The sequence below is a fragment of the Benincasa hispida genome, chromosome 8 (genome assembly GCF_027475165.1).
Source record: "Benincasa hispida cultivar pf3 chromosome 8, pf3_genome.v1.1, whole genome shotgun sequence".
NCBI lineage: Eukaryota > Viridiplantae > Streptophyta > Magnoliopsida > Cucurbitales > Cucurbitaceae > Benincasa > Benincasa hispida.
This window is the reverse complement of record NC_143485.1, coordinates 5,280,527-5,308,115: the sequence shown is the minus strand read 5'-3', so window position 1 is coordinate 5,308,115 and position 27,589 is coordinate 5,280,527. Positions and strand designations below refer to the sequence as shown.

At 33.3% G+C, this 27,589-nt stretch overlaps 1 protein-coding gene across 2 annotated transcripts; it reads left to right on the top strand.

The window, feature by feature from the left end:
- Positions 1-1,253: 1,253 nt before the first annotated feature.
- VPS41 (vacuolar protein sorting 41) lies at positions 1,254-16,375 on the top strand. Of its 2 annotated transcripts, none has more exons than XM_039038384.2 (19): positions 1,254-1,668; positions 2,064-2,333; positions 2,426-2,605; positions 3,868-4,131; positions 4,811-4,943; positions 5,032-5,122; positions 5,665-5,767; positions 6,553-6,656; positions 6,727-6,820; positions 6,919-7,074; positions 7,157-7,219; positions 7,325-7,390; positions 11,504-11,704; positions 13,750-13,827; positions 13,899-14,018; positions 14,150-14,230; positions 14,313-14,398; positions 15,386-15,467; positions 15,552-16,375. In XM_039038384.2, the coding sequence occupies exons 1-19, from the start codon at positions 1,408-1,410 to the stop codon at positions 15,999-16,001; spliced, it is 2,883 nt and encodes a 960-aa protein (XP_038894312.2). In that variant the 5' UTR covers positions 1,254-1,407; the 3' UTR covers positions 16,002-16,375. The 2 variants fall into 2 exon arrangements, with proteins under 2 accessions (XP_038894312.2, XP_038894313.2); XM_039038385.2 differs by having other exon boundaries at positions 1,297-1,668; positions 2,064-2,274.
- Positions 16,376-27,589: the final 11,214 nt, after the last annotated feature.

The following is a 27,589-nucleotide window of genomic DNA, read 5'->3' as shown; positions in this document are numbered from 1 at the left end:
AAATTCTTACCTTTTTTCTTTTCTTAAAATAAGAACTCTAATGGTACATTCTCTTTGCCCAATTTAGATTGTTGAATATTGATTGGAATTGTTGACATGCATATTTTGAGGATAAAACAAGGGATGAGATAATTCAGTTGTGAAAAAGGGTATATGCATAGAAAAAATAAAAGCTAAAAAATAATAAATGTGATTTTTTAAACCAATATATTAGAAAAAACCAAAATTTACGCGTGAATTATATTATATTTTTCTTAATGGGATAAGAAAATATACACGTGAATTGTATATTTTTTCTTTTTCAGTTTTCTATTAATTATTTAGGTTTTTAAAGATGTTTATTCATATTTTGATATGTTTAAAATAATTATCAAACTAATTTAAACAAGGATTAGGATTTATTGGAATCAAATATTAGAGATAACCAAATCTAAACCAAATTAATTTATGTATATATTCTTAATAATAAATTTTGGATATGAAATATTAAAATCAAATAGGAGAGGTAATCAAATTTTAAACTAATAAAAATAAAATACCCAAAATCTATATGTAAATGGTATATATATATATAAATATAATTTCCACGTGAACTATAAATTATTTTTTGAATGATTTTAATGTAAAGCTACATTATATAATCCCATAACCAATCACTAAAACGTGCATAAGAGAAAAACAAATATTTTCCGTAATAATTGGTAAATTGATTTGAAAATTAGTACTTGGATTTAAGATTTAAAAAATAAGTTAAGATTTTGATATAATATTTGGTAAATATATAAAATTTGGTATAAGATTGATGAAGATTCATAATATTTTGGAGAAATTACTTGAATATCGGTGTAATCTAGATGTACCGAGAAAGCGTAAAAGACTAAAATAATCAATAAGTTAGAAAAAATTAAATCTCGGAGATCGATTTGAAAAACTATTTAAACGAGTTTTAATAAGTTAGAAAAAACTAAATCTCGGAGATGGATTTGAAAAACTATTTAAGAGTTAAAAAAAGGGGACTAATTTTGTAAGGTAAAATCTTAAATGAGGTTATTTATGACGATTTTTCAAAAATATATTTGAGAATGTGAAATACAAACTCTGTTTTATTTAAATTAATTGTTTTGAAGATGTTGTTTTCAGATTGCATATGGAACATGCCATTATCAATTGTTGTTGTCGCACGAACGCCCTCTTCTAATAATTTTATCGCACGATTTTCCTTTGGTAAAGTAATAAGCCGTGTAATGGAAATTAAACAAACATCAAATAAATTAGGGGGAAACTAGTCTTCCTTTCCAAAGCCTTTTGTTTTTCCCCATAATTGATCTCTCTACTTCCTTTTTCATTAACTCCAACTTTTTTCCTTCTCTGGCGAACCGCGACAATCTGAATCGGCCGTACATCACAATGGCTCCCATTCTGTCGGAAAACGGCGCCGAAGGAGACGACGAGAGGGAGGAGGAGGAAGAAGACGATGAGGAAGAAGAAGAAGAAGAAGAAATGGCCGACGATGAGGAGGAGCCTAGGCTCAAGTATCAGAGAATGGGAGGAAGCGTACCATCTTTACTGGCCAGTGATGCCGCCTCCTGCCTTGCTGTTGCGGAGCGGATGATCGCGCTTGGGACTCACGCCGGCACCGTTCATATTCTCGACTTTCTCGGAAATCAGGTTTCGCTTCTTTTGTTTAAATCGGTGCTCAAATTTGATCTTCTTATTTTATTTTGGAAATTTTTGGAAATTCGGTGTGCAATTGCCTCCAGTTCCGAGCAGAGCTGTGTTAAATTTTGAGATTATGATAGTTGTTTTTGAAGTATTTCAATATGGCTCAATTTCGCGCTATCAGATACAGACCCGAGCTGCGATTTTTCCATGTATTCTATTAGATTGTACTTTGTAGTAGTGAACAAAATATATCAATGGTCAAACTATGAGATTCTGTGGTTTTCTAGTACACATGATTTTACTTTTGATGAGGCATTAGAGTGGAAAGTTTTCATGGGTAACCGTTGGTTATTGCTACACATGCTAATCGTCAAGTGTGTGCTCGATTTTGTTTTTCTTAGGTTAAGGAGTTCTCTGCTCATACTGCCGTTGTCAACGATCTCAGCTTTGATACAGAAGGTGAATATGTAGGTAGTTGTTCGGATGATGGTTCGGTTGTAATTAATAGTCTGTTCACCGATGAGAGAATGAGGTTTGAGTATCATCGACCGATGAAGGCAATTGCATTGGATCCAGACTATGCAAAGAAAACTTCTAGAAGATTTGCAACAGGTGGTCTAGCGGGCCATTTATATTTTAATTCAAAGAAATGGCTAGGATATAAAGACCAGGTTTTCAAATTTCTTTTTGCCACCCCAGTTGAGAAAATCTTCCTTGTATCAGATGACTTGATTCTCACTGCAAAGTTAGCTGCTTTTTTTAGGTCTTGCATTCTGGTGAAGGCCCAATACATGCAGTGAAATGGAGAACAAGCCTTATTGCTTGGGCAAATGATGCAGGCGTAAAGGTTTATGATGCTGCAAATGATCAGCGAATTACATTTATTGAAAGACCGAGAGGAAGCCCACGTCCTGAACTTTTGCTCCCTCAGTTAGTTTGGCAGGTTTGTTTAATTTTCATGATGTTGTAGACATACTGTAATGTACAAAGAAAGTAACTGAAGTGGATGATACTCCAACTAGCTGTAATTCTAACAGAAGAAATAGCCACATTGATTTGCAGAAGCTGACACTATCTTCTGATTATTTCATTAATACTGTAAGTTGTGTTTGTGGGCCTTTTTAAAATTAAATTCTGGTCTTCTGAATTTTCAATGTGAGGAAGATTTGAATATTCCTAAATAACTTCATGTTCTTGAACACTGGTGGAACTTTTCAAATATGAAGAAGTTGTTTCTTTTATATATATAAAAAAATAAAATTACTTGGTACCAAATTAAAGGTTAGTTATATTTAATTATTTGATCCATTAACTTTTCAAATATCAAAAACTTTTTTCAGATAACTATATATTTTTTTTCTTTTCATGGAAAAAAAATGCATTTTGTTAATTAGGTCTAGAAAAATTACTGTGTTCTCTCACTATTCATTCTCTTGGAATAAAATACGGGTAGTTTATACATTTTTTTTCTTGGGATAAAATACCTCTGTTAGTAAGAACTAAAAGAAAAAAATGATGTGCGCTTTGTTTTTCATTTTTTTTTTAAATGAATACTCTCCCTTAAGATTCTCCTCTTCGCCTCTCTCAAATATTATTGGGCCTTATGGCCACATTTTGTTCAGGGTTTCTTTTAGACAACTTGGCAAGAAAGGAACCAAAGAATTTTTAAAGATAAGGAGCCTTCTTTTTTTCTTGTATTTGTCTCTAAGTTCTTCACTCCTTTGGGAGTTTGTATCCGTTGAACATTTTCTTTTCATTATACCAATGAAAAGTTTTAATAAAGAAAAAGATAGGGAGCCCTCTTTTGGTAGAATTTTTTATGCTATTGTATATGTGACAAATACTTGGTTACACATCCTCTTTCTAATGATTATAGTTTATCTTCTCTATTATCCAATTGGAGGGCCTTTTGTAACTCCCTTGGAAAGCAGAGGTTTTCTTCTTTCTTTTGTAATTTCTTACATCAATGAAACTGTTTCTTATATTTATAAAAAAAATTGAATTCTTGGTAATGACCCTAAGTGTTTTTCTATACAATACCGATTGTTAACATTTTCACTAACTACTTTTGCACCTTTTTAGTTTTGATAAGGCGTGTAAGTAGCAGTCAAAATAACTTGGTGCTATCCTCTTGACATAGGATTATTGTTACTATTTTCTTTATCGAGTATAATTTCTTGTTGTATTTTCTTTATGTTTATGTAGGATGATACTCTGTTGGTCATTGGCTGGGGAACGTCTGTCAAGATTGCATCAATTAGAACAAACCAGAATAGAGCAGCCAATGGGACACAGAGTAGTAGGCATGTTCCAACATCTAGCATGAACCGGGTTGATATAGTGGCATCTTTTCAAACCAGCTACTTAATCACAGGAATGGCTCCATTTGGGGACGTCCTGGTTGTTTTGGCTTATATTCCCGGGGAAGAAGGTGAAAAAGATTTTAGTATAACTGCTCCATCCCGGCAGGTATATTCACACCAAGCTGAATGTACATATACCCAGTCTTACCAGCATAAGATTTTAAATGGGTTTGAATTTTATTTTTGTACAAGTTTTTAGCGACTTGTTCTAATTATACTCATACTGCAAACTGGGAGCTTAATGGTGAACTTGTGTTATGCATGTATAACAATCAGATCCAAATATATTTGATTAGTTCCTTGTCAGTTGTTTAGTGCCATGGTTTGTCAAATTTCATGAGAAATCATAGACCTTCTTTGTCTCTTCAAATGAAGGAGTATATTATTTTTTAACACTTAACAGTTCCTGATTTAACTATTTGAAGATCATGAATATGCTGTTTCTTCTGTCCAAGTGTGTATGCGAGTGAGTGGTTTATGGAATGTGAGTATAACTGTTTTTTAATCTGACTATTGTTATCTAAAGGAAACAACTCTAATCATTGAAATAATGAAATAGACTAAAGCTCAAAATGCTAGCATGACCACATGCTCTATTCATCTGACTATTGTTTATTGTTTGTCTGCTATTTCCTATTTCTTCTAATGTGTTTCTTATGTAAGAGCATGACCACATGCTCTTTGTTTTATGATTGTGTTAGGTGCCTGCTCATTTTTCTTCATAAAGGTGCTGGTTACTCCCTTTGATGTGTTATTCTTATCTTGTGTAAATCACTTTCAAGTAGGGAAATGCCCAAAGACCAGAAGTTCGTGTTGTAACATGGAACAATGATGAATTATCTACTGATGCCCTACCCGTACATGGTTTTGAGCATTACAAGGCAAAGGACTATTCCCTTGCACATGCTCCTTTTGCAGGTTAATTTATATCTATGGAAGAATATAAATTTTTCTAGCACAGGGTAAATTGTCTTAAATGTTCAAATACTTCTTTATGTCAGTGTAGGCAGCAGCTATGCTGGTGGTCAGTGGGCTGCTGGTGTTGAACCTCTGTACTATATCGTATCCCCGAAAGACATAGTTATTGCAAAGCCCAGGTTGGTTTTTAATCTGTGTTGTTTCATAACTATAGATTTCTCATTTATTGTTGTACCTAGCACTTTTAATTGGTAATCACCGGAGGAAGAACTCTTATGACATGGAGTCATGGACAACGTGAAAATTTATACAACTACAAACAGGTTTTCATATTTTCATCTTTAAAATAATATGCATGTCTTATGTAGTATGCTAACAACTCTTATGATATGGACAACATGAGGATGCTATTAAATGGAACTTCTCCACGGATCCTCAGATTTGGGCAGGTCTTACAAGTCCCAAATGAATAATCAAATTGAGAATAGTTGTGTCAAAATTTATGCCTTAATTAAACAGTTTTTGCAGATAAAACTGAAATAATGATAAATTGGTGCTACATTACTCTTTCAAAAATGTTGGTAATTTGGGGTTTTCAATTGCAACGTTTCTACATATTCACCATGTCATTTTAAACAGTGCAAAAGGAACTACACCATGTATCTTTTACTCTGCATCGCATCCCTTTGTTTTCATGATTGTATGTTTTATTTTTTCTTAGGGATGCTGAAGATCATATTGCTTGGCTTCTTGAACATGGTTGGCATGAAAAGGCTTTGGAAGCAGTTGAAGCAGGTCAAGGAAGAAGTGAACTCCTTGATGAGGTACATTTCTTTGGCCCATTCATTTCTCCTCCTCCCTGTTAAACCATTCCTTTAATTTAAATTGACGTTTGATATTTAGACGCATGGTTCATGAATACATATCATTAGTTCGTTTTCTTTAAAGAACTTCTGAGCTCTTTCTCTTGTATGAAGACTGCTTCTGCATTTCATATTTTGCATACTTAGTGTTAGTTGGATGCAAGCATCCTGTCTTGATATCATAAGGGTTGGGCCCCAATATTCCCTCTACCCGATTCCTTCAGGTTGAGTCCTTTTGCATGACTCCTCTTGCTAGGCTTAGGGATCCTACCTGGCCCTTAGGTTGTCTATCTTCTTTCACGATTATCATATACATCTATTTCTCATAAAAAAAAAAAAAAAAAAATTGGTCACCCCATGTAATTTACCTAGTGTTTCAATCTTCCTTGAAGTCTTCAAACATCCCAACAGAATTATAATTTGATTTTTAATTGATATATCGGAAGTCTTATACAACAATATTATATTTTTTGTGATTCTTTTGAAAGTTTTATTTCTACACTTCATCTCACAAATGAAATTTCTTTCTCGAATGAAAATTAAGTGGTAAATATTAAGGTTGAAGTTCTTGATTGGCTCTGGGGATTGATAATCCCTTTAGTTTTCTTGAAGTTATGGAAAAATTAATGTTTTAAGTCATTTTTGTATGAAGTTGGTATAATACTACTCATAATCCCCTAAGTTTTCTGCTTCCTTCTTTTAAAAGAATAAAAGGTATAATATTTTTTTGTTCCTTATGTGTTTAGGTGGGATCCAAATATCTTGATCACTTGATTGTGGAGAGAAAATATGCGGAAGCTGCCTCGCTATGTCCCAAATTGTTGCGAGGCTCAGCTTCTGCTTGGGAGAGGTAATTAGTTGATTGCCTTGTCTGCCCTTCTTCATATGCTAGCATAATTACAGAAACATATTTTTCACAGATGGGTTTTCCACTTCGCTCATTTGCGTCAACTTCCTGTATTAGTTCCATACATACCAACAGAAAACCCTAGATTGCGTGATACTGCTTATGAGGTTAGTCTGGAAGAAAACTCTACTTTTTTTCCATTTATGAGTGATTTATTCATCTCCAACGTGAAAACTTGACATTTTTTTAAACTGGTTTATTGTAGGTTGCTCTCGTTGCTCTTGCTTCAAATCCATTGTTTCATAAGGATTTATTAACGACTGTTAAGACTTGGCCACCTGTAATTTATTCGCCCCTACCTGTTATCTCAGCCATAGAACCTCAGTTCAATACTTCTTCAATGACTGATGCTCTTAAAGAAGTAAATATTTATTTTTCTGTTATTTTTTTTTGTTCACTTAAAGTGTGTTTTGCAGTAAGCTCGTTTTTTTTTCCTGCATCAGGCATTAGCTGAACTATATGTCATAGATGGGCAGTATGAGAAAGCTTTTTTGCTTTATGCTGATGTAAGTGTTTAGTTTTGTGCTCTCTCTCTGCTGTTAACTGGATCTAGAACGCTACTACTGTTTCTCTTTTGAATACATATTTGCTTATGTTGCTCTTATTTTCAGCTGCTGAAGCCAGATATATTTGACTTTATTGAGAAATACAATCTGCATGAAGCCATTCGTGAGAAGGTATGAGAATTTGGGATTAGGAACCCTATAGTTCTCTTGTTTCTTTCTTCTGAGTAAAATTAAGTGTGTGGCAATTATGTTATGAAATGTCGCTTTTGTGGCAACACATCTTGAAAGGTAGGATCTTCTAACCATCATGAGTTGACCTAATAGCTATTTTTGAATGGAAACTTGTCACTTTCATTGATATATTGAAAAGAGCAAAAACTCAAAATACAATGTCACTTGAAATAAAGGTACAAGAGAAATAAACATCTAGATTGTAAAAATAAAAGCACTACTTTCTCTATAACCAAATTTCAGCAAGAAAGACTTTAAAGCATTTGACCATAATAATTGCCAAGAAGTATTTGTAACACATTTTCCTTGAATGAACTTCCAAAGGTCCACTGAAGATGAAAAATAGCCAATAGTTTGTACCAACAAACCGCATCAAATCTACAATAAAAAAATTGGTGCTGAAGATCTTCACTTGCTTCCATACATAGGGGGCATATTGTGGGAGACAAATAATGAACTTGAAGCTTCCTTTGGATGGTGGTAGAACAATTTAACGGTCCAAATATCATAGCCCAAATAAGGATATTAATTCTCTTGGGGCTGTTGGTTTTCCACAAATTCTGAAAAACAGCTTTAAAAATTGCAACGGAGGCTGCCAAGTGTTTAAGATAACGATTCAAGCTCATCCACGACTCTCTGAGGGGTTTCTATCTTTTTTCCCCAATAAAACTTGTAGAAGTTGTTCAAACACCTGAATTTCAACATCTTTTAGAAGCCTTTTGAAGTAAATTGCTCAAGACAAAGTATTGCCATCCAAATGGTCGTAGACCAATTGGGAGATATTGCAATCCTGAAAAGCTGAGGAAAACGAGAACTGAGTGGGCAAACATCAACTCAAGGGAGATTCCAGAATGAAACTTTTCTTCCATTTCCTAATTTAAATGATGCCAATGAATCAACTTGCAACGAATCTCTACCATGAACGCTCAATACCACTTTGCACCATAGTGAATCTAGCTCATGAAAATGTCTTTTTTTTCCCTCCTAAAAAATGAAACGAGCCTCTTTATTAAGATAATGGAATGAGACAAAACAAAGTGATAGTAACAATACAATGAAGAGACATTACTAAAGCCTAAGGATCAACAAGTGCATTAGGACATCTCAACTAGGTTCTCAACTAGGTTGACACCTCTATAGCACTCTTATCATTTCCAATACAATCAATACTAACCAAAAACTAGGTTCCAATAACAAATAGGAGCCGATACAAGCAATACATGGTCATAAATAAAGCGGTACAAAACTCAGAAACTAATACTAGATGACTACAACAAAGTACAGCCTGCAAAAAAAGACAAATCTAAGAGAATATACTATAGTGGAGGGAAGATGAAAGCCTTCCAATTGAGACTGATGTCGTGGATGGAGAAATCTTCGTAGGTTGTGGCAAGGGAACACCATGAGGAAGCGCTAAGTTGAGCTATCTCAAAGCGGATCATCCAACGTGAAGCTTTATCATGAAATACATGCTGATTTCTTTCAAACCACAGTTCTGCTCTAAGCTTTCACTGCATTAGTCCAGATCAACCTTGGTTTTTCATTAAAGGTGGGACCGATAAGCAGCTGCTCCACATTATCCTTGAACACATTACCAAAACTCCAACTGATATTGAAACATTCAAACAAGTGACCAGCAAAGTGTTCTGACTTCGAGTGACAATGGGCCAATGTAGGTTGAGAGGAAGAAATCTAATGCCTAGTGCTTTAGAGTATAATGAAACCTAAAAGCCCAATATTAGGTCTTCAATTTCCTTGAATGATCTTGTTGGCGAACCTTGATCATTAATCAATTCTGAAATCAAATTCCTCCTCTTCTTTGCTGCTAGATATCTTTGAAAATGTCTTCAACCTTATTTTGCTAGTAGTGCCACATTTCTGAATGTTAATCCTGCAATGCCAAGACTTTTCAAAAGAAAAAAAGTCCGTCAATGCCAAGACCTCCATTCTTTAATGGCTAGGAAACCGAATCCTAATTTACAAGATGATTGATTTTACTGCCTTTGTCTCCTTCCCACAAGAGAGTCTTCAAGATTCTTTCAATAATTGAAATTACTTTGGCTGGCATAAGAAATAGAGACATAATATATATTGGAAGATTCTCCAATACAGTTCTACATAAAGTGAGTCTTCCTACACGAGAGATATTAAAACACTTCCAACGAACTAATATTTTTTCTAGATTTTATCAATAGTGGGCTGCCAAAATGAGACTTTTCTTGGGATAGCCACCAATGGAAGGCCAAGGTATAAAAAAGGCAAATGTTTACCTTGCAGTGAAGCCGTGAAGAAGTTGAAATCAGCTTTTCCTCATCAATATTGATTCCACTAAAAGGAGATTTTTCCCAATTAACTTTTTGCCCCGAGCACCACTCAAATAACTCTATTGCCTTGATGAGTACATTTAACATGCCATCATTGCATTTGCACAAAAGAAGAGCGGCATCTGCAAATTGTAAAATAGACACATGGACCTTGTCTTTTTAAACAACAAATCTTTCGAAGACCTCTTTCTCATGAATATAGTCAATAATAGAACTTAGAACTTCACTAACTATGAGGAAAGAAAGGGAGAAAGGGTCTTCTTTTCTAATACCTCTAGTAGCAAGAATGCATTGTCTTGGCCTTCCATTGATAAATACTGAAAAATTGGGATTGCGAGCACAACCATTAATCCAAGTGATCCATTTAGGATTAAAGCCTTTTAACGTAAGAACATCCTCCAGGAAATCACAATCCACATGGTCAAAGGCCTTCTCCAAATGAAGCTTAAGAATCCACCCGTTTTCTTTTTTGCTTTATATTCTTCAACAATCTCATTAGCAACAAGGATATAATCTGTATTTGTCTTCCAACTATAAAGACACTCTAAGACGGAGAAACAATGTCTGGCATTATTGACTCCATTCTTTCTGCAAGAACCTTTGTGATGAGCTTGTAGATTGAAGTTGTGATATGACCTTACTTGAACAGGATCTATTCTATAGGTTGTACAACTGTGTCCTTGAGTTTTAAAGATTGAAGTTGTGAGGCTAATTGGTCGGTAATCTTTAACAAAGGAAGCAACTTCTTTCTTGTAAATCAGACAAATGAAGTTCTCTTTGATACAAGCACTTAACTTTCCATTTCTGAAGAATTTTGTAAATAGTTTAAGTAAATCAGCTCTAATCAAATTCCAAAACATGAGAAAGAATTCCACTGTAAATTTATCAGGGCCTCAGGGCCTGGGGCTTTATTCTTTCCAAGGGCTTTCAAGGCTCTCAAAATTTCTTCAGCTGTAAAAGGGGCTATAAGATTCAAGTTTTGAGCTGCAGAAACTTGAGTTAAACGAAGATTAACTGGAATTGAATGGGAACTAGGTAATTGCTTATATAAAGAAGAGATAAAATTTAAAATTTCTTCTTCAATGTCTTTGGTAAAAGTAAGATAAACTCCTTGGGTGGAAAATAATTTTGAAATCAAGTTTCTTCCTCTTCTTTGCTGCCATGAATTTGTGAAAGAAGCCTGAGTTTTCATCACCTAATCGACACCCGTTTAGCTTGCATTTTTGAATAAAATTACGCACTGCAAAAAGATAAATTTCTATAATTTCTCCTTTGATTGCTGCTTGTATATCATCTTCCAGGGAAGACAGATTATTTGCTTCAGCTTTGAATCAAAATAATCTAATTCACTGAGAAGACTTTTTTTCTTGGTTTTTCTTGTTTCTTCTGCAGTTCTGCAGCCACGTTCCACTCTTTTAATGTCTCTTTAATTTTTCTAAGCTTTGAACAAATAACAAATCCAGCCCAACCTTGAATACTATTTCCAGCAAAAGAAGCTTCAATTTCCTTGCAACAAGCAATATCCAGCAACCAACCTTGGAGTCTTGTAGTTCAGTTTGTACCTTAGTTTTTTTGTCCTTTGTAATTTGTTGGTAGCCTTTTGTAAAATGAAAAAAAAAAGGGGATTTAGAGAGAACAATTTTACAGTCCAGTCTCATGAGCAAACTATCATTATGTTTATTATCATGTTCAAATGTATGACAACCTTTCTTTTACCCATCTTTTGTAGGTTGTCCAACTCATGATGCTAGATTGCAAGCGAGCTGTTCAATTGTTTATCCAAAATAAGGAACTGATTCCTCCAAACGAAGTTGTTTCACAGCTTTTCAAAGCTGGCGATAAGTGTGATTTCAGATATTTTTTGCACCTATATCTGCATTCCTTATTTGAAGTAAATCCACATGCTGGAAAGGATTTCCATGACATTCAGGTACAAACTACTGAAGATCGAGTTATCCTTTAGCGACTTGGTTTCCATGTTTTCACTTGTGTAGATGATATATCTATTCAAGTTGATGTGAGATGTGACGAGATTGCACCATTGAAGTAAAGCGAGAGATATAAATAAAATTACAACTAGCAATAATTTGAAAAAGAAATATACTATATAATGTTAGACATTAAACATTAATATTTAAGTGATAGAAGTTCATCATAGCGGTAGCTCCGCAAAGTCTTCAATTGCAATTAAGACATCAATTTACGGACGGTGGTGGCGCTCCTAATGAGGTGGGCGGTGTAGACAAACGGCACTCAAACTTGATTACCCAAACTTAAACCCTAACCCTAACCTTGTGAGAACGTAGCCGTCAAATGAATAAACAAACGAACGAATATTTTAAACTCTAGATGGGCTCTTGTATTCTACTTCGTAGAATAATCTCTTATTATATAATTAGGCTAAAGATACATATATATAGGCAAGTAAGAAACCTTAATATAGGCAATATAAATTACAATAAAGGTCAACTATACATAATAATATATAAATACATATTATAACAATCATCACCATTATTATTGTTTTGAAAAGGTATACTTTTCATTGGTTGAAGAAAAGATTACACTGTTAAAGGGATATACCGAGAAAACATCCCCACACTCTTAACAACCAAATCAGCCCAATCTTAACAGAAATAGCTCCCTTTTAGTATTGATTATACTGATAGAATAACAAAAATTGATTTGTCAAAGAACACCATAGAGCAGCATAGTTCTTGGCACAATCCATAAATTGACCTAATCAAATACTCTCTTTAAGATTCTTTGGTCTCTTTGAAACCATATTCTTTGAAGAACGGCTTTGCTTGAATAAATTCAACTTCACTCCACAAGTTGAACTATATTCTGCTATGAACTTCTATTAAACACCCAAACCAAATTAGAAGTCTAGAAGAGCTACTCCCAACTCTAACCACTATAGACATAATGAAAGAATAAATAAAATTGATCTCCATCTGCAACCAAAAAAAGTTTACAATTGGTCAATTGCAGGGCATTTTAATAAAGTGTATTGGACAAGAAACGAAGGTTAAACTAACAAAAGCAAGTTATACAAAAACTGGATATGAGATATCCTCACAGAATTAACATGCCAAATGAAACTTTTCTGGTTTTCCAGCTAGCCTCTAATCAAAGATTAGTTGATTTTAATATGATGAAAGTTTTCTTTCACCAAGAATTTGGCTGAAATCTTGCCTAAAGAATTCAACTAGATTCTTCTATCATTATGAGATCCAATATAAAGCATTTTTTTTTTTTAAAAAAGAGAAACTTTTGGCTGCTCTGTCTTGGAGGGAAAATCGATATCACCAAAAGAGGGGGATGAAAAGAAAATAAATAGTGGTGTATAACAGTGGACTGGATTTCCTCTAATTGAAGGGGACATTGGTAAGAGAGATTGATTTGAGAGAAACCGAGGGAAAAATTGAATGACATTTTGTGTATAGAGTACTTGCCCAGTTCCAGCTTTCTGAGTGGGATGGTACAATGTACTGTTGGCTGGCTTTATGTGGTGTCCTTGCAGTGGCACTCTCTACTGCACGTTCACAATGTTGAAAGCGAAAAAAAATGTGCAAAGGAAAGCACCTATTGAAGGCACGCGACACTGTCACACAAGCAAGAAGATGGTTGCATGCCTCACCTTGCCTTGAACCATAAGCTTGCATCAAAATGCACCTCAATAACATTGCTGGATTCCTTTTCAATTTATACTTTTATCTGCTTAAATACTAAAGCTGGTTGCTAACTGAAAGTAAACTGGTGGTTTTATCAAGAATGATTAAGCTTGACCTCGAGTAAGACTGTGAACATTGCAGGTGGAGCTTTATGCTGTCTACAATATAAAGATGCTTTGTAGTTGGAGCTTTTTGGCTCATTTTGTTCATAACCATAATAGGTGGTTTCTTTGTGGTTAGAGCTTTCTTGTTCTTATTTAATAATTTGCTTCCCCTTTACCCTCCAAAACTATTGCAGGTGGAGCTTTATGCTGACTATGATACAAAGATGCTGCTTCCGTTTCTTCGTAGTAGTCAACATTATACACTTGAGAAGGTTTGAATTACCTGTTGGTGTTTCTAGTGGTTATGCTGTATCTGTTTATGACTTTGTGAATATAATCTCAGGCATATGAGATTTGCATTAAAAAAAATCTTTTGAGGGAGCAAGTCTTTATTCTTGGAAGAATGGGAAACGCAAAACAAGCCCTTGCTGTCATCATTGATAAATTAGGAGATATAGAAGAGGTACTTGCATTATTTTTTGACTGAAGGCAGCTTGGCTTCCAGATGGCACTCTGAATTTGCATTTGAGATCTCTTTCGCTTTTGAGTTGTGGTTACGAACTACTCATAAAACCTTCTTGTCATCATGGACAGGCAGTAGAGTTTGTTAGCATGCAGCATGATGATGAACTCTGGGAAGAACTAATAAAGCTATGTCTTCATAAGGCTGAAATGGTATCAATAAATGCTCTTCCCTTGTTGTCTAATTTTCCATACACTGATTTATTTTGAAGGGGTTTTCCTCTATTATTGTCAGGTTGGCATGTTATTGGAGCACACAGTTGGCAATCTGGATCCTCTTTATATTGTCAACATGGTTCCTAATGGTTTAGAGATACCTCGGTTTGTTTCACTTTCTGAAATCATTAGTTTTCAATTTCTGTGGTGTTTATATCTGTTGTCTTTCTATTGCAAGTGGCATACATCCCTGTAAAATGTACTGTGGTTCCCTTTCACTTGTATAATTCTATTTATTTAATGTTTTAGTGTTGTCCAGCCTAGAATTACGTTAGTGGTGGGTTAAAATTTTTAGAGGCACTTCTAGAATTTAAGATTTATTTATTTTAAATCCAGGTCTATCACAATTTGCAGTGCTTCTTAGACCTATTTGAATGGATTTTGTAGTTGCTCCGCCTTCCTTGTATTCTTAATTTTTGAAACACTTTGTATTTTCTGATTTGGTCTTGGTCATGTCTTTTATAGCACAAAATCCTCAGCATATTAAACTACTTTAAACATTTTAATCCTTGGAGTTATCGCTTTGCTTCTCTGAGATGAAAGGTTGTGCATAGTAGATAGCACTTATAGATATTGGGGGTTTTTATAACTATTCGTTACTTGCAAAAAGTAATAAAGAAAACCACGTGGGACTCGAATCTCGGCATTTTTATTGAATCAGCTAATGATTTTGTATTGTTTATTGATAATGTCCCGTGTATTTATTCTTCTGTTGTCATTGATTTCTGCACAATTTACAAGGTTACTATTTATTCGGTTAGTATTTTGTAATGTGCGCCTATGCTCTCATTCCATGTATTCTCCGTTTGAAATTGTCTCAAGCTGTTTATAGTTGATTGTTGAGGCATTAAAACTGGGTTATTATCTTTCTTGGGCTATGTACTTCCAGATATTTTTTTCTCAATTTTTTTTAATTTCTGACATGTTGTGTAGCAACGTGATGCAAATAAGCATTCTAACTATTAGATTTGTTGTTAGATTATAGGTTGTGCCTAAATTAAACAAATTGAACGTATGTAAAATTAGATTTATTTTCATATTTTGATGTACACCTACACATGGTCTAAAATCTTCCCCTTATTTCTATTTCAGCCTCCGGGATCGGCTAGTTAAAATCATTACTGATTACAGGACGGAAACCAGTCTTAGACATGGATGCAATGATATTTTGAAGGTATTTTTCATGCGAGACAAAATTTCTTGCTTCACTTGAACTGAACCTTGTGCTATCAAGATAGTAATATGTGATTTCTGACAGGCCGACACTGTGAATCTATTGGTTAAGTACTACAAAGAGGCCAGACATGGACTTTACTTGAGCAATGAAGAAGATGAATTGCGTGGGAAAAGGAACGAAAATAAGGTTTCTCAGTCAATTCAAAAATCTTTGAATGTTGGAATGATGGAGGTTAAGTCGAAAACTCGGGGAGGTGCTCGATGCTGTATATGTTTTAATCCCTTTTCAATACAAAACATATCAGTCATTGTGTTCTTTTGCTGTCATGCGTATCACGAGACTTGTCTTATAGAATCTACCACCAATCTTGATGCTAAGAAAGGGACTGGAGATACTCGGCATGATTTGACATCTGACTTCGATTATGAAAATGGAGAAATAGAGGACGACGAAGACGACGAGGACGATACAGATGTGGGCAGTCCTAGAATGCGTTGTATCTTATGTACTACTGCTGCTTCCAAGACTTGAAAGCGCTTTGTTTGCATTATTTGCAGTCACGGTTTTTCGTTATTTTTCTTCCCCTTTGTTGGGCTTCTTGGAATTTGTTTATGAGCATGCATGTATAGGCTATCGTCTCTTTCCTTTCATTGTTATTTGTATTTTTCCTTATCAAAGTCTGTATAATTGGTTGGAAGATTTTGGTTGATGGGTTGTAGCCATTCTTATTTTCATACAAAGCTTAAATTATGCTCGGATTTGTAGTTGAATTGAGTTGGGTTAACCGATTGATGGGTTCAGGGTGATTGACATTTGTGTATATTTCTTTTTTCAACTTCAATTCTTACGAGAATTGCAACTTTTTATAATGTCAATAATATACACGAATCATATTTGTGACAAAATATGCATCAAATGTCTCTCTGTTTATTTACTTTTATCGTTAAAATCTAAATTTCTGTTTATTTACTTTTATGGTTAAAATCTAAATTTAGTTTCTATGGTTCGAAGAATATTAGAATTTAGTCTCTATGGTTTATACTTAGAATTAAGTCTTTATGGTTTGATAAAATTCTCCTGAATAGTTTCTAATCGAATGAATTATTTACGAACATTTTATCAAAGTATAAAGATTATTTATGAATTTTTATGAAACTACGAAGACTAAAAGTCTAACTTCAAAGTCATAAGGCCTGGATTTTAACTTTCTTCCCGTTGTAGAGATTAAATTTATAATTTAATTTATTTTAGTTTCATGTTTTTGATTAAGAAAAAAAAGAAAGGACATAAAAGTTTGAACCATCAATGAAGAATATGGAAAGAACTTGGTTAGAGTTTGAAGGCGGCTTCTGAATCAATGAACCAAAGTGGCTTGTAGTTTGTTTTGATTATTGAATGGAATCTATCTCAATAAAAAAAGAAAAAAGAAATCCTATTTTTGTGGGATGGAATTTTTCTAGATAATCTGGACCAACACAATCTAAACTTTCATGAAAATGGGAGAGGGAGAAGAAGACTACGAAAATGAACAACGATAATAATGTGAATTTGAAAAAGTATATAAACGAGGTTGATTAAAAAAGGAGAAAAAAAGGGTTTTGGTTTTAGTTTTCATTTGGTTTTCCAGTTTTAAAATGTTACACTTTAATCTCTTAAGTTCTGACTTTAATTTCATTTTAGCCCTTAAGTTTAAAAATATTGTAGTTTTATTCTTAATTTGTATTTTGTTTCAATTTGGTTGTCAAAATTTACACTTTTAACTTTGAACTTTTAATAAGGTCCCGTTTGGTAACTATTTGGTTTTTGGCTTTTGTTTTTGAAAATTAAGTCTATTTCATCTACATTTTTTACAATGTTTTGCATCTTTTTTAGGTACAATGGTTAAATTTTTAGCCAAATTCAAAAAACAAAAACAATCTTTTGAAGGCTACTTTTTTTACTTCTCAAAATTTGACTTTGTTTTTTAAACCATTGATGAAAGTAGATAACAAATGAAGAAATTTGGAGGTGAAAATAATGTCTATAGGCTTAATTTTAAAAACAAATAGTTACCAAAGGGGCCTAAATAATCACTTTAAGTCAGGAGGGGATTCCCATAGGGTGAGGGGTACGTATGTCCCCTTTTTGACATGCAATGCACGTGGTTAAATTTTGTTGTAGAATTTGAATATTGAAGGAATATATATATCATTTAACTTGAAAAATAAGCATATGACATATAGTAATGAAAATAATAGTCCTAAGACTATGTATTTTGTTTTAGATTAATTTACTATGAAAATAAAAATAAATTGGACATGGTTAAAAATCTTTGAAATATAAATTTTTGTGAGGAATGAATACACTTTTCATTAATTGAAAATTATAAATATATTTGACTTTAAATTTTAAAAGGGAAAATTGCACAAACCACCCCTATACTATGGGGTTGGTTACAATCACACCTTTAAAATTTCAATTTGAGCAATTACCTCCCTTTAATTTTTTTAATGGTTACGATTAGCCCCTTTTGTTAAATTAATGTTTATTTATGATAACTCACACAAGAATAAGAGGGTAAATTTGTCATTTTAAAAAAAGCACCTTGTTGGAGAAGATGGGTCATTTCATTCCATGGGTTTTTTGTACGGATGACCTCATTTGGGAGACCCAATAAAAAATGGTCTCTGGTAGAGAAAGTAATATAAAGTGGCCTTCTACTTACGTCATAAGCATGTGATTTTACCGATTTGTCCCTAAGATGCACTCCTCGCATGCACAAATATGAATTTACTCGATCCTCGATGGCTCGTCACACGTTCCTCGATGCACGGTCACTCGATACCCAGTTTTATGGTCACTCGATACGGCTGCAATCGACATGTATATACTCGATCATATTAACGTCATACTCGATGCTCGATTACTTTATACTCGATTATTTTGAATTCAAAATCCGTTTGAAGGCGTTTGAAGTCCATTATTTCACCACTACCCATGAGCTCAGAATATTCTCTCTATTCATCCGATTGTATATCTTTCGATGACAACACCTCTACACTGGAAACTCCACGATCTCTGCATCAGGTAACATTATTCTCTTTGTTTGTAGTTTAACTCGACTATCATCAGGTAACATTTTTCTCGTTTTTTGTATTTTGGCATCATTCAATCAAAATTCGACTATATCTGTATCACGTTCCTCGATATGCGCTTGCATGTTGCTCGATACTCGATCGACACGGTTTTCATTTATGTTTTCATATCTTGCATGTTGGCTGGACTTCAAGTTTGTTTTGTTTTAGTTTTCAATTTTTTGTTATTTTGGACCGTTTGAAGTTTAAGGTTTGAGTTGGATAATGCATAAAGATGGAAAATCAAATCGAATACTCGACAATCGACCATCTAGTCACTTGTAATGTACCGAGTAAGGGACATCATGTAGCATGTATCGGGTATCGAGTATTGAAAAAAATTCCTATTTTTCCTTGTTTTTTTTATTATTCTGTGCAGTATGGCTAGACAATTCAAGATTCCTCTCCATGATCGTTTCCTAGGCCAAGCGACCAGCCTATCCTCTCACATTGGGATGATTAACAAGATTGTGAAAGAGAAGCTTACTCCTATTTAGCTTTCCCTCTTCAGGAAGACTGTATTTCGTCGATTTGTGGATATGGACGTTATCTTCAACAACCCATTGGTCCACCATATTCTATTGAGGGAGGTTGAAAACCATAGGAAGGATTCAATGACATTTGATTTGAATGATACAGTTGTAACATTCACCAAAGAAGACTTTCTATTGGTGAGGGGATTGTGGCGGTCACCCAATCTAGTAGTTGTGAGGAGGGCTGAAGGAACTGAATCTCTACATAATAGGTACTCAGGGAATGACTTCACAGGGGACATTCATATTGGTACCTTAGAGACAATGTACAAGGAGATGGAGTTTGATAATGATATGGATATTGTGAAGATGACATTGGTCTACTACACTGAATTGGCTGATGGGAAGGGAGAAGACGAGGGCCAATGTCGATAAGGACCCCTCTCATAGATAGGAATTCACAATTCACTCAGGATTCAGGTCATGTTATCTATGGTCATCCTGATGAAATGTAAGTCTCTATTATGAACAGTGTTATGTAATGAAACTAAAAATTTCGTGGTTGGATCTTATACAAACTCCTTTGTATAGAATATCTCCGCTCACATGTTTATACATGAGTGATTAGGATCAAATCATTTGTAGCACTTTACAACAATTGTAACACGTACAAAGCGGGCCATACTCGTAGTGTCACCAGGATAAGGTACTCACCTTTATCCATCTACTATAGACCATTTAGGTTATCACTTAAACATGTTCCACCCATATGTCTCTACATACATGTTTAAGTTACAAGATAACATTGGATGTTAGTTTATTGGTTTGTGGTGAATGCAACAAAAAAAGGAATAATAGACAATGAGTTTGTTCAATACATTTACAAACTATATGATCCTACGAGATTTAGGGCATCAACCCCAACAGGTATAAGGACACTAGGGTCGATAAAAGACCCATATACGGGCACATTGATGCGGAGACAACATCCTCAGAGACACATAGATCACACCATGATGAGGATGCTCGTAGTCACTCCAATGACTACAAGAGTCACGAACATCACACCCACGAGCCAGAACTTAATGAGCATCAGTCTTACAAGCTCCCTATTGACGAGCATGTGCCCCCAACTGAGGAGCAAGGGTCACCTCGGTTGAATACAGCGCATTCTGAGCCTATGAGGGGTGTGGACATTCGCACATCGCTCTGTGACATACATCAGAGAGTGGCTACGATGGAGCGTAAATTGGATGATGTATAGTCAGACTTGAAAGATGTGAAGTCCTGCTTGAGCGTCCTTTAAGCCGAAGTACAAACAATCACCAGCCTACTGCGGTCATTATGTCAGGTATGTAATATCATCTTCAACTTATTCTAATATAAATCTATATCATGTTGTGTTTGACCTAACATACTTCATAAATTATATAGGGTTTATTGTGGAGTCCACCGAGACTATTGACTCCATTCGTCCACATTCCACTGAGACCCATGACCCAACCCCTCCACTTGTGACCTAAAGTTCCAGGACCCCATTCCTCCACCCACCACTGAGACCAACACAATGGAGCCTGAGTCATGTGAGTCATGTGACCTCATTCCTCCATCAGCCACCGAGATCTAGAACCCCATTCCTCTACCTTCAATGGAGCCTGTGAACTGTGGGGGGAACAGAGACAGATAAGTAGGAAGAGAAAGCCAACAAAATCGTACACCCCTCCAGTTGACACAGTAAGTGTGACTAGAAAGAAGTAGAAATATATTCAAGTCGGTGAACGTCCGATTGACATTGTCCCTTATGACCCGACATATGCTATCTAGAGGACTTGATGAATGAGTTCATGGTCGAGTTGAATAGCGTGGACATGGGTCCTCACTGGTCGGGGAATGAAGTCCTATTCAGGATGAATTGCACAATGAAGGAGTTGTTCTAGGAGCTGATATGTGATAGTAATTGGGTTGAGAACGACGTAAGTTACCATCCCTTATTACATTTATATGCTTATTAATTACTATACCCATTCTTTGACTTAACTTGCAAACTTCAGGTTTTTGATTCTTTATTCATGTTTCTTCGACAGAAGTTTATTGGCTGGCCGGAGATATGTGCTCATCGGTTCACGACATTGCCATATGGCATATTGGTATGTATTATAGAGGGTTTAAATTTTAATGTACAATTTTGCATTATTGATATACACTTAAACCTATTGTTATCTATTTTGCAGTGTCACTTGAACCTCCAAGGTCCAGATATCTTGTTCGAGGCCATACATGGGAAAATCATGGAAGAAGCTACTAAAGTATGGGAGAAAGAGCACACGTATATCGATTACGTGCTTGAACTGGTACCTGAATATTAGCCTGATTGGGCAGATGTTGATTACATCTATAGCCCAGTCAATTACAACTAGCATTGGTTTTTGTTGGTCATGGACATGAATATCAGACGTATCCTTTTGTATGATTCACTGCCCTAGTACATCAAAGCGAAAGATCTGCTAAAATTCCTCGTGCCCCTATGCTTTACTCTCCCTTCACTGGCACAATTCTGTGGCCTATATGATGTAAAGCCCGACATTGCACCCAGTTCTTGGAAGCTGAGTCGTATCAATACAGGCGCCCTATAGAGGAATGCACTGGACTGTGGAATATTCAGTCTCAAGTACTTTGAGTACTTGCTGACCGGGTCGAGTATGGAGAGCTTACGAAAAGATAAGATGCATGATTTCAGGTTGTAATATGGTGCCGAGTTATGGGTAGATCAATTTTTTTATTAGGGCAGATTAATTTTTCTATGTAAATTTTCACATTATTTGTAAATCTAACATTATTTTTATTTAGGCTTCCCATGTGAATTTTGATACTATTTATAAATCTATACCATCTACATAGTCACCAATTTAATTTTTTTTAGTATTGTCGAGTATCGTGTAACATGCACCGAGTATATAATAATCAACCATCAATATAGTCAATGTTTATCGAGTATTGTCAAGTATCGTGTAACGAGTATATCTTAACGAGTATCGAGTATCAAGTGACTGAGTATCGAGTATTTATCAAAACGTCTCTACATTACACTGAGTATATAGTACATGTAAATCAACTATCCATATAGTCAATGTTCATCGAATATTATCGAGTATCATACAGAGTACCAAATGATTAATCAAACGCCTTCAAACGGGTTTTGAATTCAAAATAATCCAGTATGACGTTGATATGATCAAGTATACACGTATCAATTGCAACCGTAGACAATGAAGCTGGGTATAGAGTAATTTAAATAAAATTTGAATTAATTCAAAAACTATTCTTACAGAAAAAACAAATGATAAATATATTATAAAAAAAATTAAATGATTAAAAATATTTGGAGGAAAATACACATAGTTATATATAATGACTTTTAGATGTAATTCTATAATATAATTTCGTTATTTAATATTAAATGCTACTACTTTTTTTAAACGATATTACAACTAACTACCATTTATAACACATTCTTAATTATATGAATATATTTAACTTTGTGAAATTAATACATTTGTAGTATTTTGGAGCAACCTTAACATATTTATCTTCATAACTTTTAATCCTATGCCCTTTTTTAAATGTTATATTATTATATTGATAACGAATTACATATATTTTTGTCTTAAAATCGTCTTTTTTTAAAACAAATTTAAAAGAATAAATATTTGAGGAAAAAAACGCCTTCACACGGGTTTTGAATTCAAAATAATCGAGTATGAAGTAATCGAGCATCGAATATGACGTTGATATGATCGAGTATACACGTGTCAATTGCAGCCGTATCGAGTGCATATGAAGCTAGCTATCGAGTGACCTTCAAACGGGTTTTGAATTCAAAATAATCGAGTATGACATTGATATGATCGAGTATACACGTATCGATTGCAGTCGTATCGAGTGACCATGAAGCTGGATATCGAGTGACCGTGTATCGAGAAACATGTGACGAGTCATCGAGGATCGAGTAAATTCTTATGACGTAAGTAGAAGGCCATTTTTCATTTGACCCTCCCAAATGAGGCTATCCATGCAAAAAAAAATCCTTTATCCCATATGTTCATTCTCTCTCTTCTTTCCATTTCTTCTCCTTTCCTTCTTTGTTCAACCAGATTCTTAGCCAATGTTTGAATTCCCCAATCAATTAGGGTTTTACAAGAAACTTTTACTTTCTTTTCAATCTTAGAATTCTTTCTCTCCAAAGTGGGATGTTTCTGCACAACGTTTTTAATTTTCGGATTGCTTCTTTTTGCCCCTTCTCTTTTTAAAAGTGTTTTTGTTTATATTTGTACTAATGATAATTTTTCATTACACTTTGCTTCTTAAGATTAGGTTTCTAGAGATGGAGGTAATTAGGGTTAGTTCTTGTTTGGAGAAAGAGGTGGATGGGGATTTTCAAAGAGAGAAATATGCTTTAGATCTGGCTTATTAAAGTTTCATAGGCTGAAGGTGGTGCCCTTGCCAGTGAAGGCTGTGATGGTCGCATGCTCTGACCACCTAAAAATTGTTCATATGTAAAAAGAATGATTGCAATTTGATTCTTATTTTTGCCGCTTTTATCAAATCTGTAGATAATGGTTACTGTCAATTTGTACAAATATAACGGAGGAGCTAGGTCAATATGATGTGGCTATTTTATTCATATATGCAATGGCCTTGTTGCCCTCTTGAATGGATGCATGTGTCTTAAGTTTGAAGATTTATGGTTTGGGTTGAATAGAGAAAGAGTAGAGATGTCTATAGGGCGGGGACGGGGAAGCCCTCCCTGTCCCATCCTGGCCCCATATTCCATTCCCCATCAACAATTAGATTATCCTATCTTAAATATTACCATCGTTAAGGAATTAAAGTAATAAAGTCTTAAACTTAAATAACTAAAAGCCCCATAATTATTCTAACAAAGTCTACAATATTAATATATATATATATACAAAAGTCAAGGTGAGGTTGGGAAATATATTCTCCGTCCGTTCGGGGTGGGTCTCCGTGGGCCTCAACCACATTGATTTTTGGAACGAACGTGTGGAATGACCAATCTTTTCCAGCAAGCTACTTTTTTTTAATAACAAGTTTGTCCTCACGTGAGTATTCCATAATTTAATTTAATACAAGGGGCTGATTGCAACTATTAAAAAAAATTAAAAGGAGGTGATTGCTCAAATTGAAAATTTAAGATTTGATTGTAACCAACCTCAAAGTATAGGGATGGTTTGTGCAATTTTTCCATTTTTAAATAATGGGAAGAGATAGAAATGGAAAAAAATTGATGGACGAAAATATAATACATATGATGTAATTGAAATAAAAGTTATATTTAAAATTTATAAAGGGGTAGCATAATAAAATACTGAACAAATTATATTATATGGTCTTAAAATTAAAAAAATGAAACAAAAGGGAATGATTTAGATATAAAATCTTGTTTCGAGAATGATCCAAAATTTTGTTTCGTTGGAAAAAAAAAATTGAACATTCATAAAATAAGGAGGAAGATCTCTCATTGTTTTTTTAGTTATATTAAGTTGTTTTTTTAGCTATATTTACAAGCATTTTCAAATAGGTTAATGATAAATGATTATAGTTAACATAAAAAATAGAATTATTTAGATAAATAAACTTGTTTTCAAGATTTGGACATTCATAAAATGTAAAAATAATAAACATATTGAAGTGACAATTTAATAAATAAAATAAAACACTTAATTTAAATTCAGTCGGAAAAAAAAAAAAGAAAAAGAAAAAAGAACATTATGACCAATTACTTGTTTGTTTTCACAATAATTTTTTCTGGAGGAAACATTTCCAAAAAGTAATAAAAACTAATAAACAGACCGATTAAACTTATCACCTAAACTAAGAAATATATAATTTTTTATGGAATAAAATAATTTTTTTAAAAATAAAAACAAAGAAAAAAATGACAAACCTTCTTTTGATATTTTTTTCACCATCAAATCTGGGAAAAGGGCATATTGATTAAAAATGTATATAAAAATAAAATGAATTTCTTAAAATAGAAAAGATATAGAATCTTGTTTTCAAAATCTGAACATTTAAAATGTAAAAATAATTAACATATTCAATTAAACTTGTTTAGATCTTCTTAATATAAAAAAAAATAAAATTTAACTACATAAACTTGTATTCAAGATTTGAACATTCATAAAATGTAAAAATAATAAAACTATTGAAGTTGAAATTCAATATAAAAAATAAAGTCCTTAATTTGAATTTGGTTGCCTTCGACAAAAATGAAAAATAAAAATTAAAAAAAAAATATTACTACCAATTACTTTGTTTGTTTTTAGAACCATCTTAAAACCGATTAAACTTATCACTTAAATATATGATATTTTTTATGTAATAGAATATATATATATTTTTTTTTAAAAAAAACAAACCTTTTAATGTTTTTTTCCGCTTTCAAATCTTGAATAAAAAGCATATTGATTAAAAAAAAGTGTATATAAAAGTAAAATGAATTTTTTAAAGAAAAATATTTAGATACAGAATCTTAGTTTTCAAGATTTTAACACTTAAAATGTAAAATTAATAAACAATTTCAACTAAATCTCTTAGAATTTGAATACAAAACTAAAATTAAAACCCTTTGATTATGAGTTGTTCACTTTAATCTTAAGAAATATACATAGTGATTAAAGAAAGACACATGTGGATGTTCCAACTTCTAACACAAACGTATATCAAAATAAAACGAATTTATAATACACATTGATGATAAAACTTACTTAACAAAAGAGAAAATAAATGGATGAAATACCTTATATAATGATATGTTTGTCATTGTCAAATCTTGAAAAAAACATTGTGACTAAAGAGAGACATACACAAAAATATATATAAAAAATAGGGGCTTTTTTAAATAAAAAATTATTTACATATATTTATACTTTATAGCAAAAAGTTCCAAAAGTACAAAGCACTATTATAACTTTTTACTATAAAGTGTAAATATTTTTGAGATTTTTTTATTTATAAGAATTTCCCTAAAAAATATAAACATTTAGGTGTTCCAAAATGTCTATGAGAATAAAATAAATTTGTTAATTTAATTATTATACGTTTCAAAATGTCTAAAAAAAAAAATTCTAGACACAACATAATATTTAAAATGATGATATACAATACTTAAAAGAAGAGAAAAAATAGATGAAATTCTTGTCAATGTCCAATCTCTTGAAAAAAAAAACCCTAGTAATTAAAGTGAGACACACAAAATAATATACAAAAATTACAAACTTATTGCGTGTTCCAAAATGTATATGAAAATAAAATAAATTTATAAAATTGTTGATTGTATTTCGAAAAGACCCAAGAAATAAAAATCTAGACACATCTTAAGGAGATGATAAATAACACTTAAAAAAAATAAAATGAAATACCTTATTTGATGATGTGTTTATCACTATCAAATCTCTTGAAAAAATTCTTGTGATTAAAGAGACACACAAGACAAATCTAGAAAAGAAAAAAAATATACCTTCTATGATGATACATTTTCTAATTTGTCCTACTCAATCATCGATTACTCACGAGAGGTAACTTGTAATCTTGTATGTTTAAGGTTAGCCTATCACATTTAGAAAGCTAAATGGATGTCCTATTTATTAAACTAACCTATATGTCTAGATAAAAAGCATCCTAAACATGGGAATCAATTACATTAAGTTCTAGGGCTATTGATAAGATGATCAAAATAATCCAAAAATGCCTAATTAATTGTTCAATACGATTCTCATCTCGATTAGTTAAATGAATGTTAATTGATTAGAAATGAGAAAACAACCCACAACTCTAACTTAATCTTTGCCGCTTAGCGATTTAGGGACCTAACAATTACGAATTAAGTATTAATCTATTGAAATAAACTAAAGATTCTAAGCTAATTTATCAGATAATTCCAAGCAAATGCAGTTATAAGAACGAGCAGAAGATGAGAAATCCTTAAACTAGACAATTACAAAATGAAAATAAATCACAATCTCAAGAGTTTACAAATAAGGAAAGAAACATAAAAACCCGAGCTAGATAATCTTATCTTGATGGAGTTAATATTCAACATACGAAATCTATTTGGACCTTAAGCACTCTAATTATATTAATTTTAGTAAAGAAACATGCAAGTTCATAAAATACATAAATAGGGTTTCAAGAACACAACCTTTGATGAATCCTCAAATTGCTTCAAATCTCCACGAATTTCTTCTTCAAGTCTCGAAGTAGACTACTACAAGAACATTCTCAAGAACACAACCTTTGATTAATCCTCAAATTGCTTCAAATCTCCACGAATTTCTTCTTCAAGCCTCGAAGTAGACTACTACAAGAACATTCTCTACCATTCTCAGGCTTTAGATTGGGCGGTGGAACCCAAATTGAGTGAGATTTGGGATGAATTTAGAAGGTTTTTAGAGAGTGTTTAACAACATTTTTTTTTCTTCTGAATTTTGGATTGCATGAACCTAGAAATAAA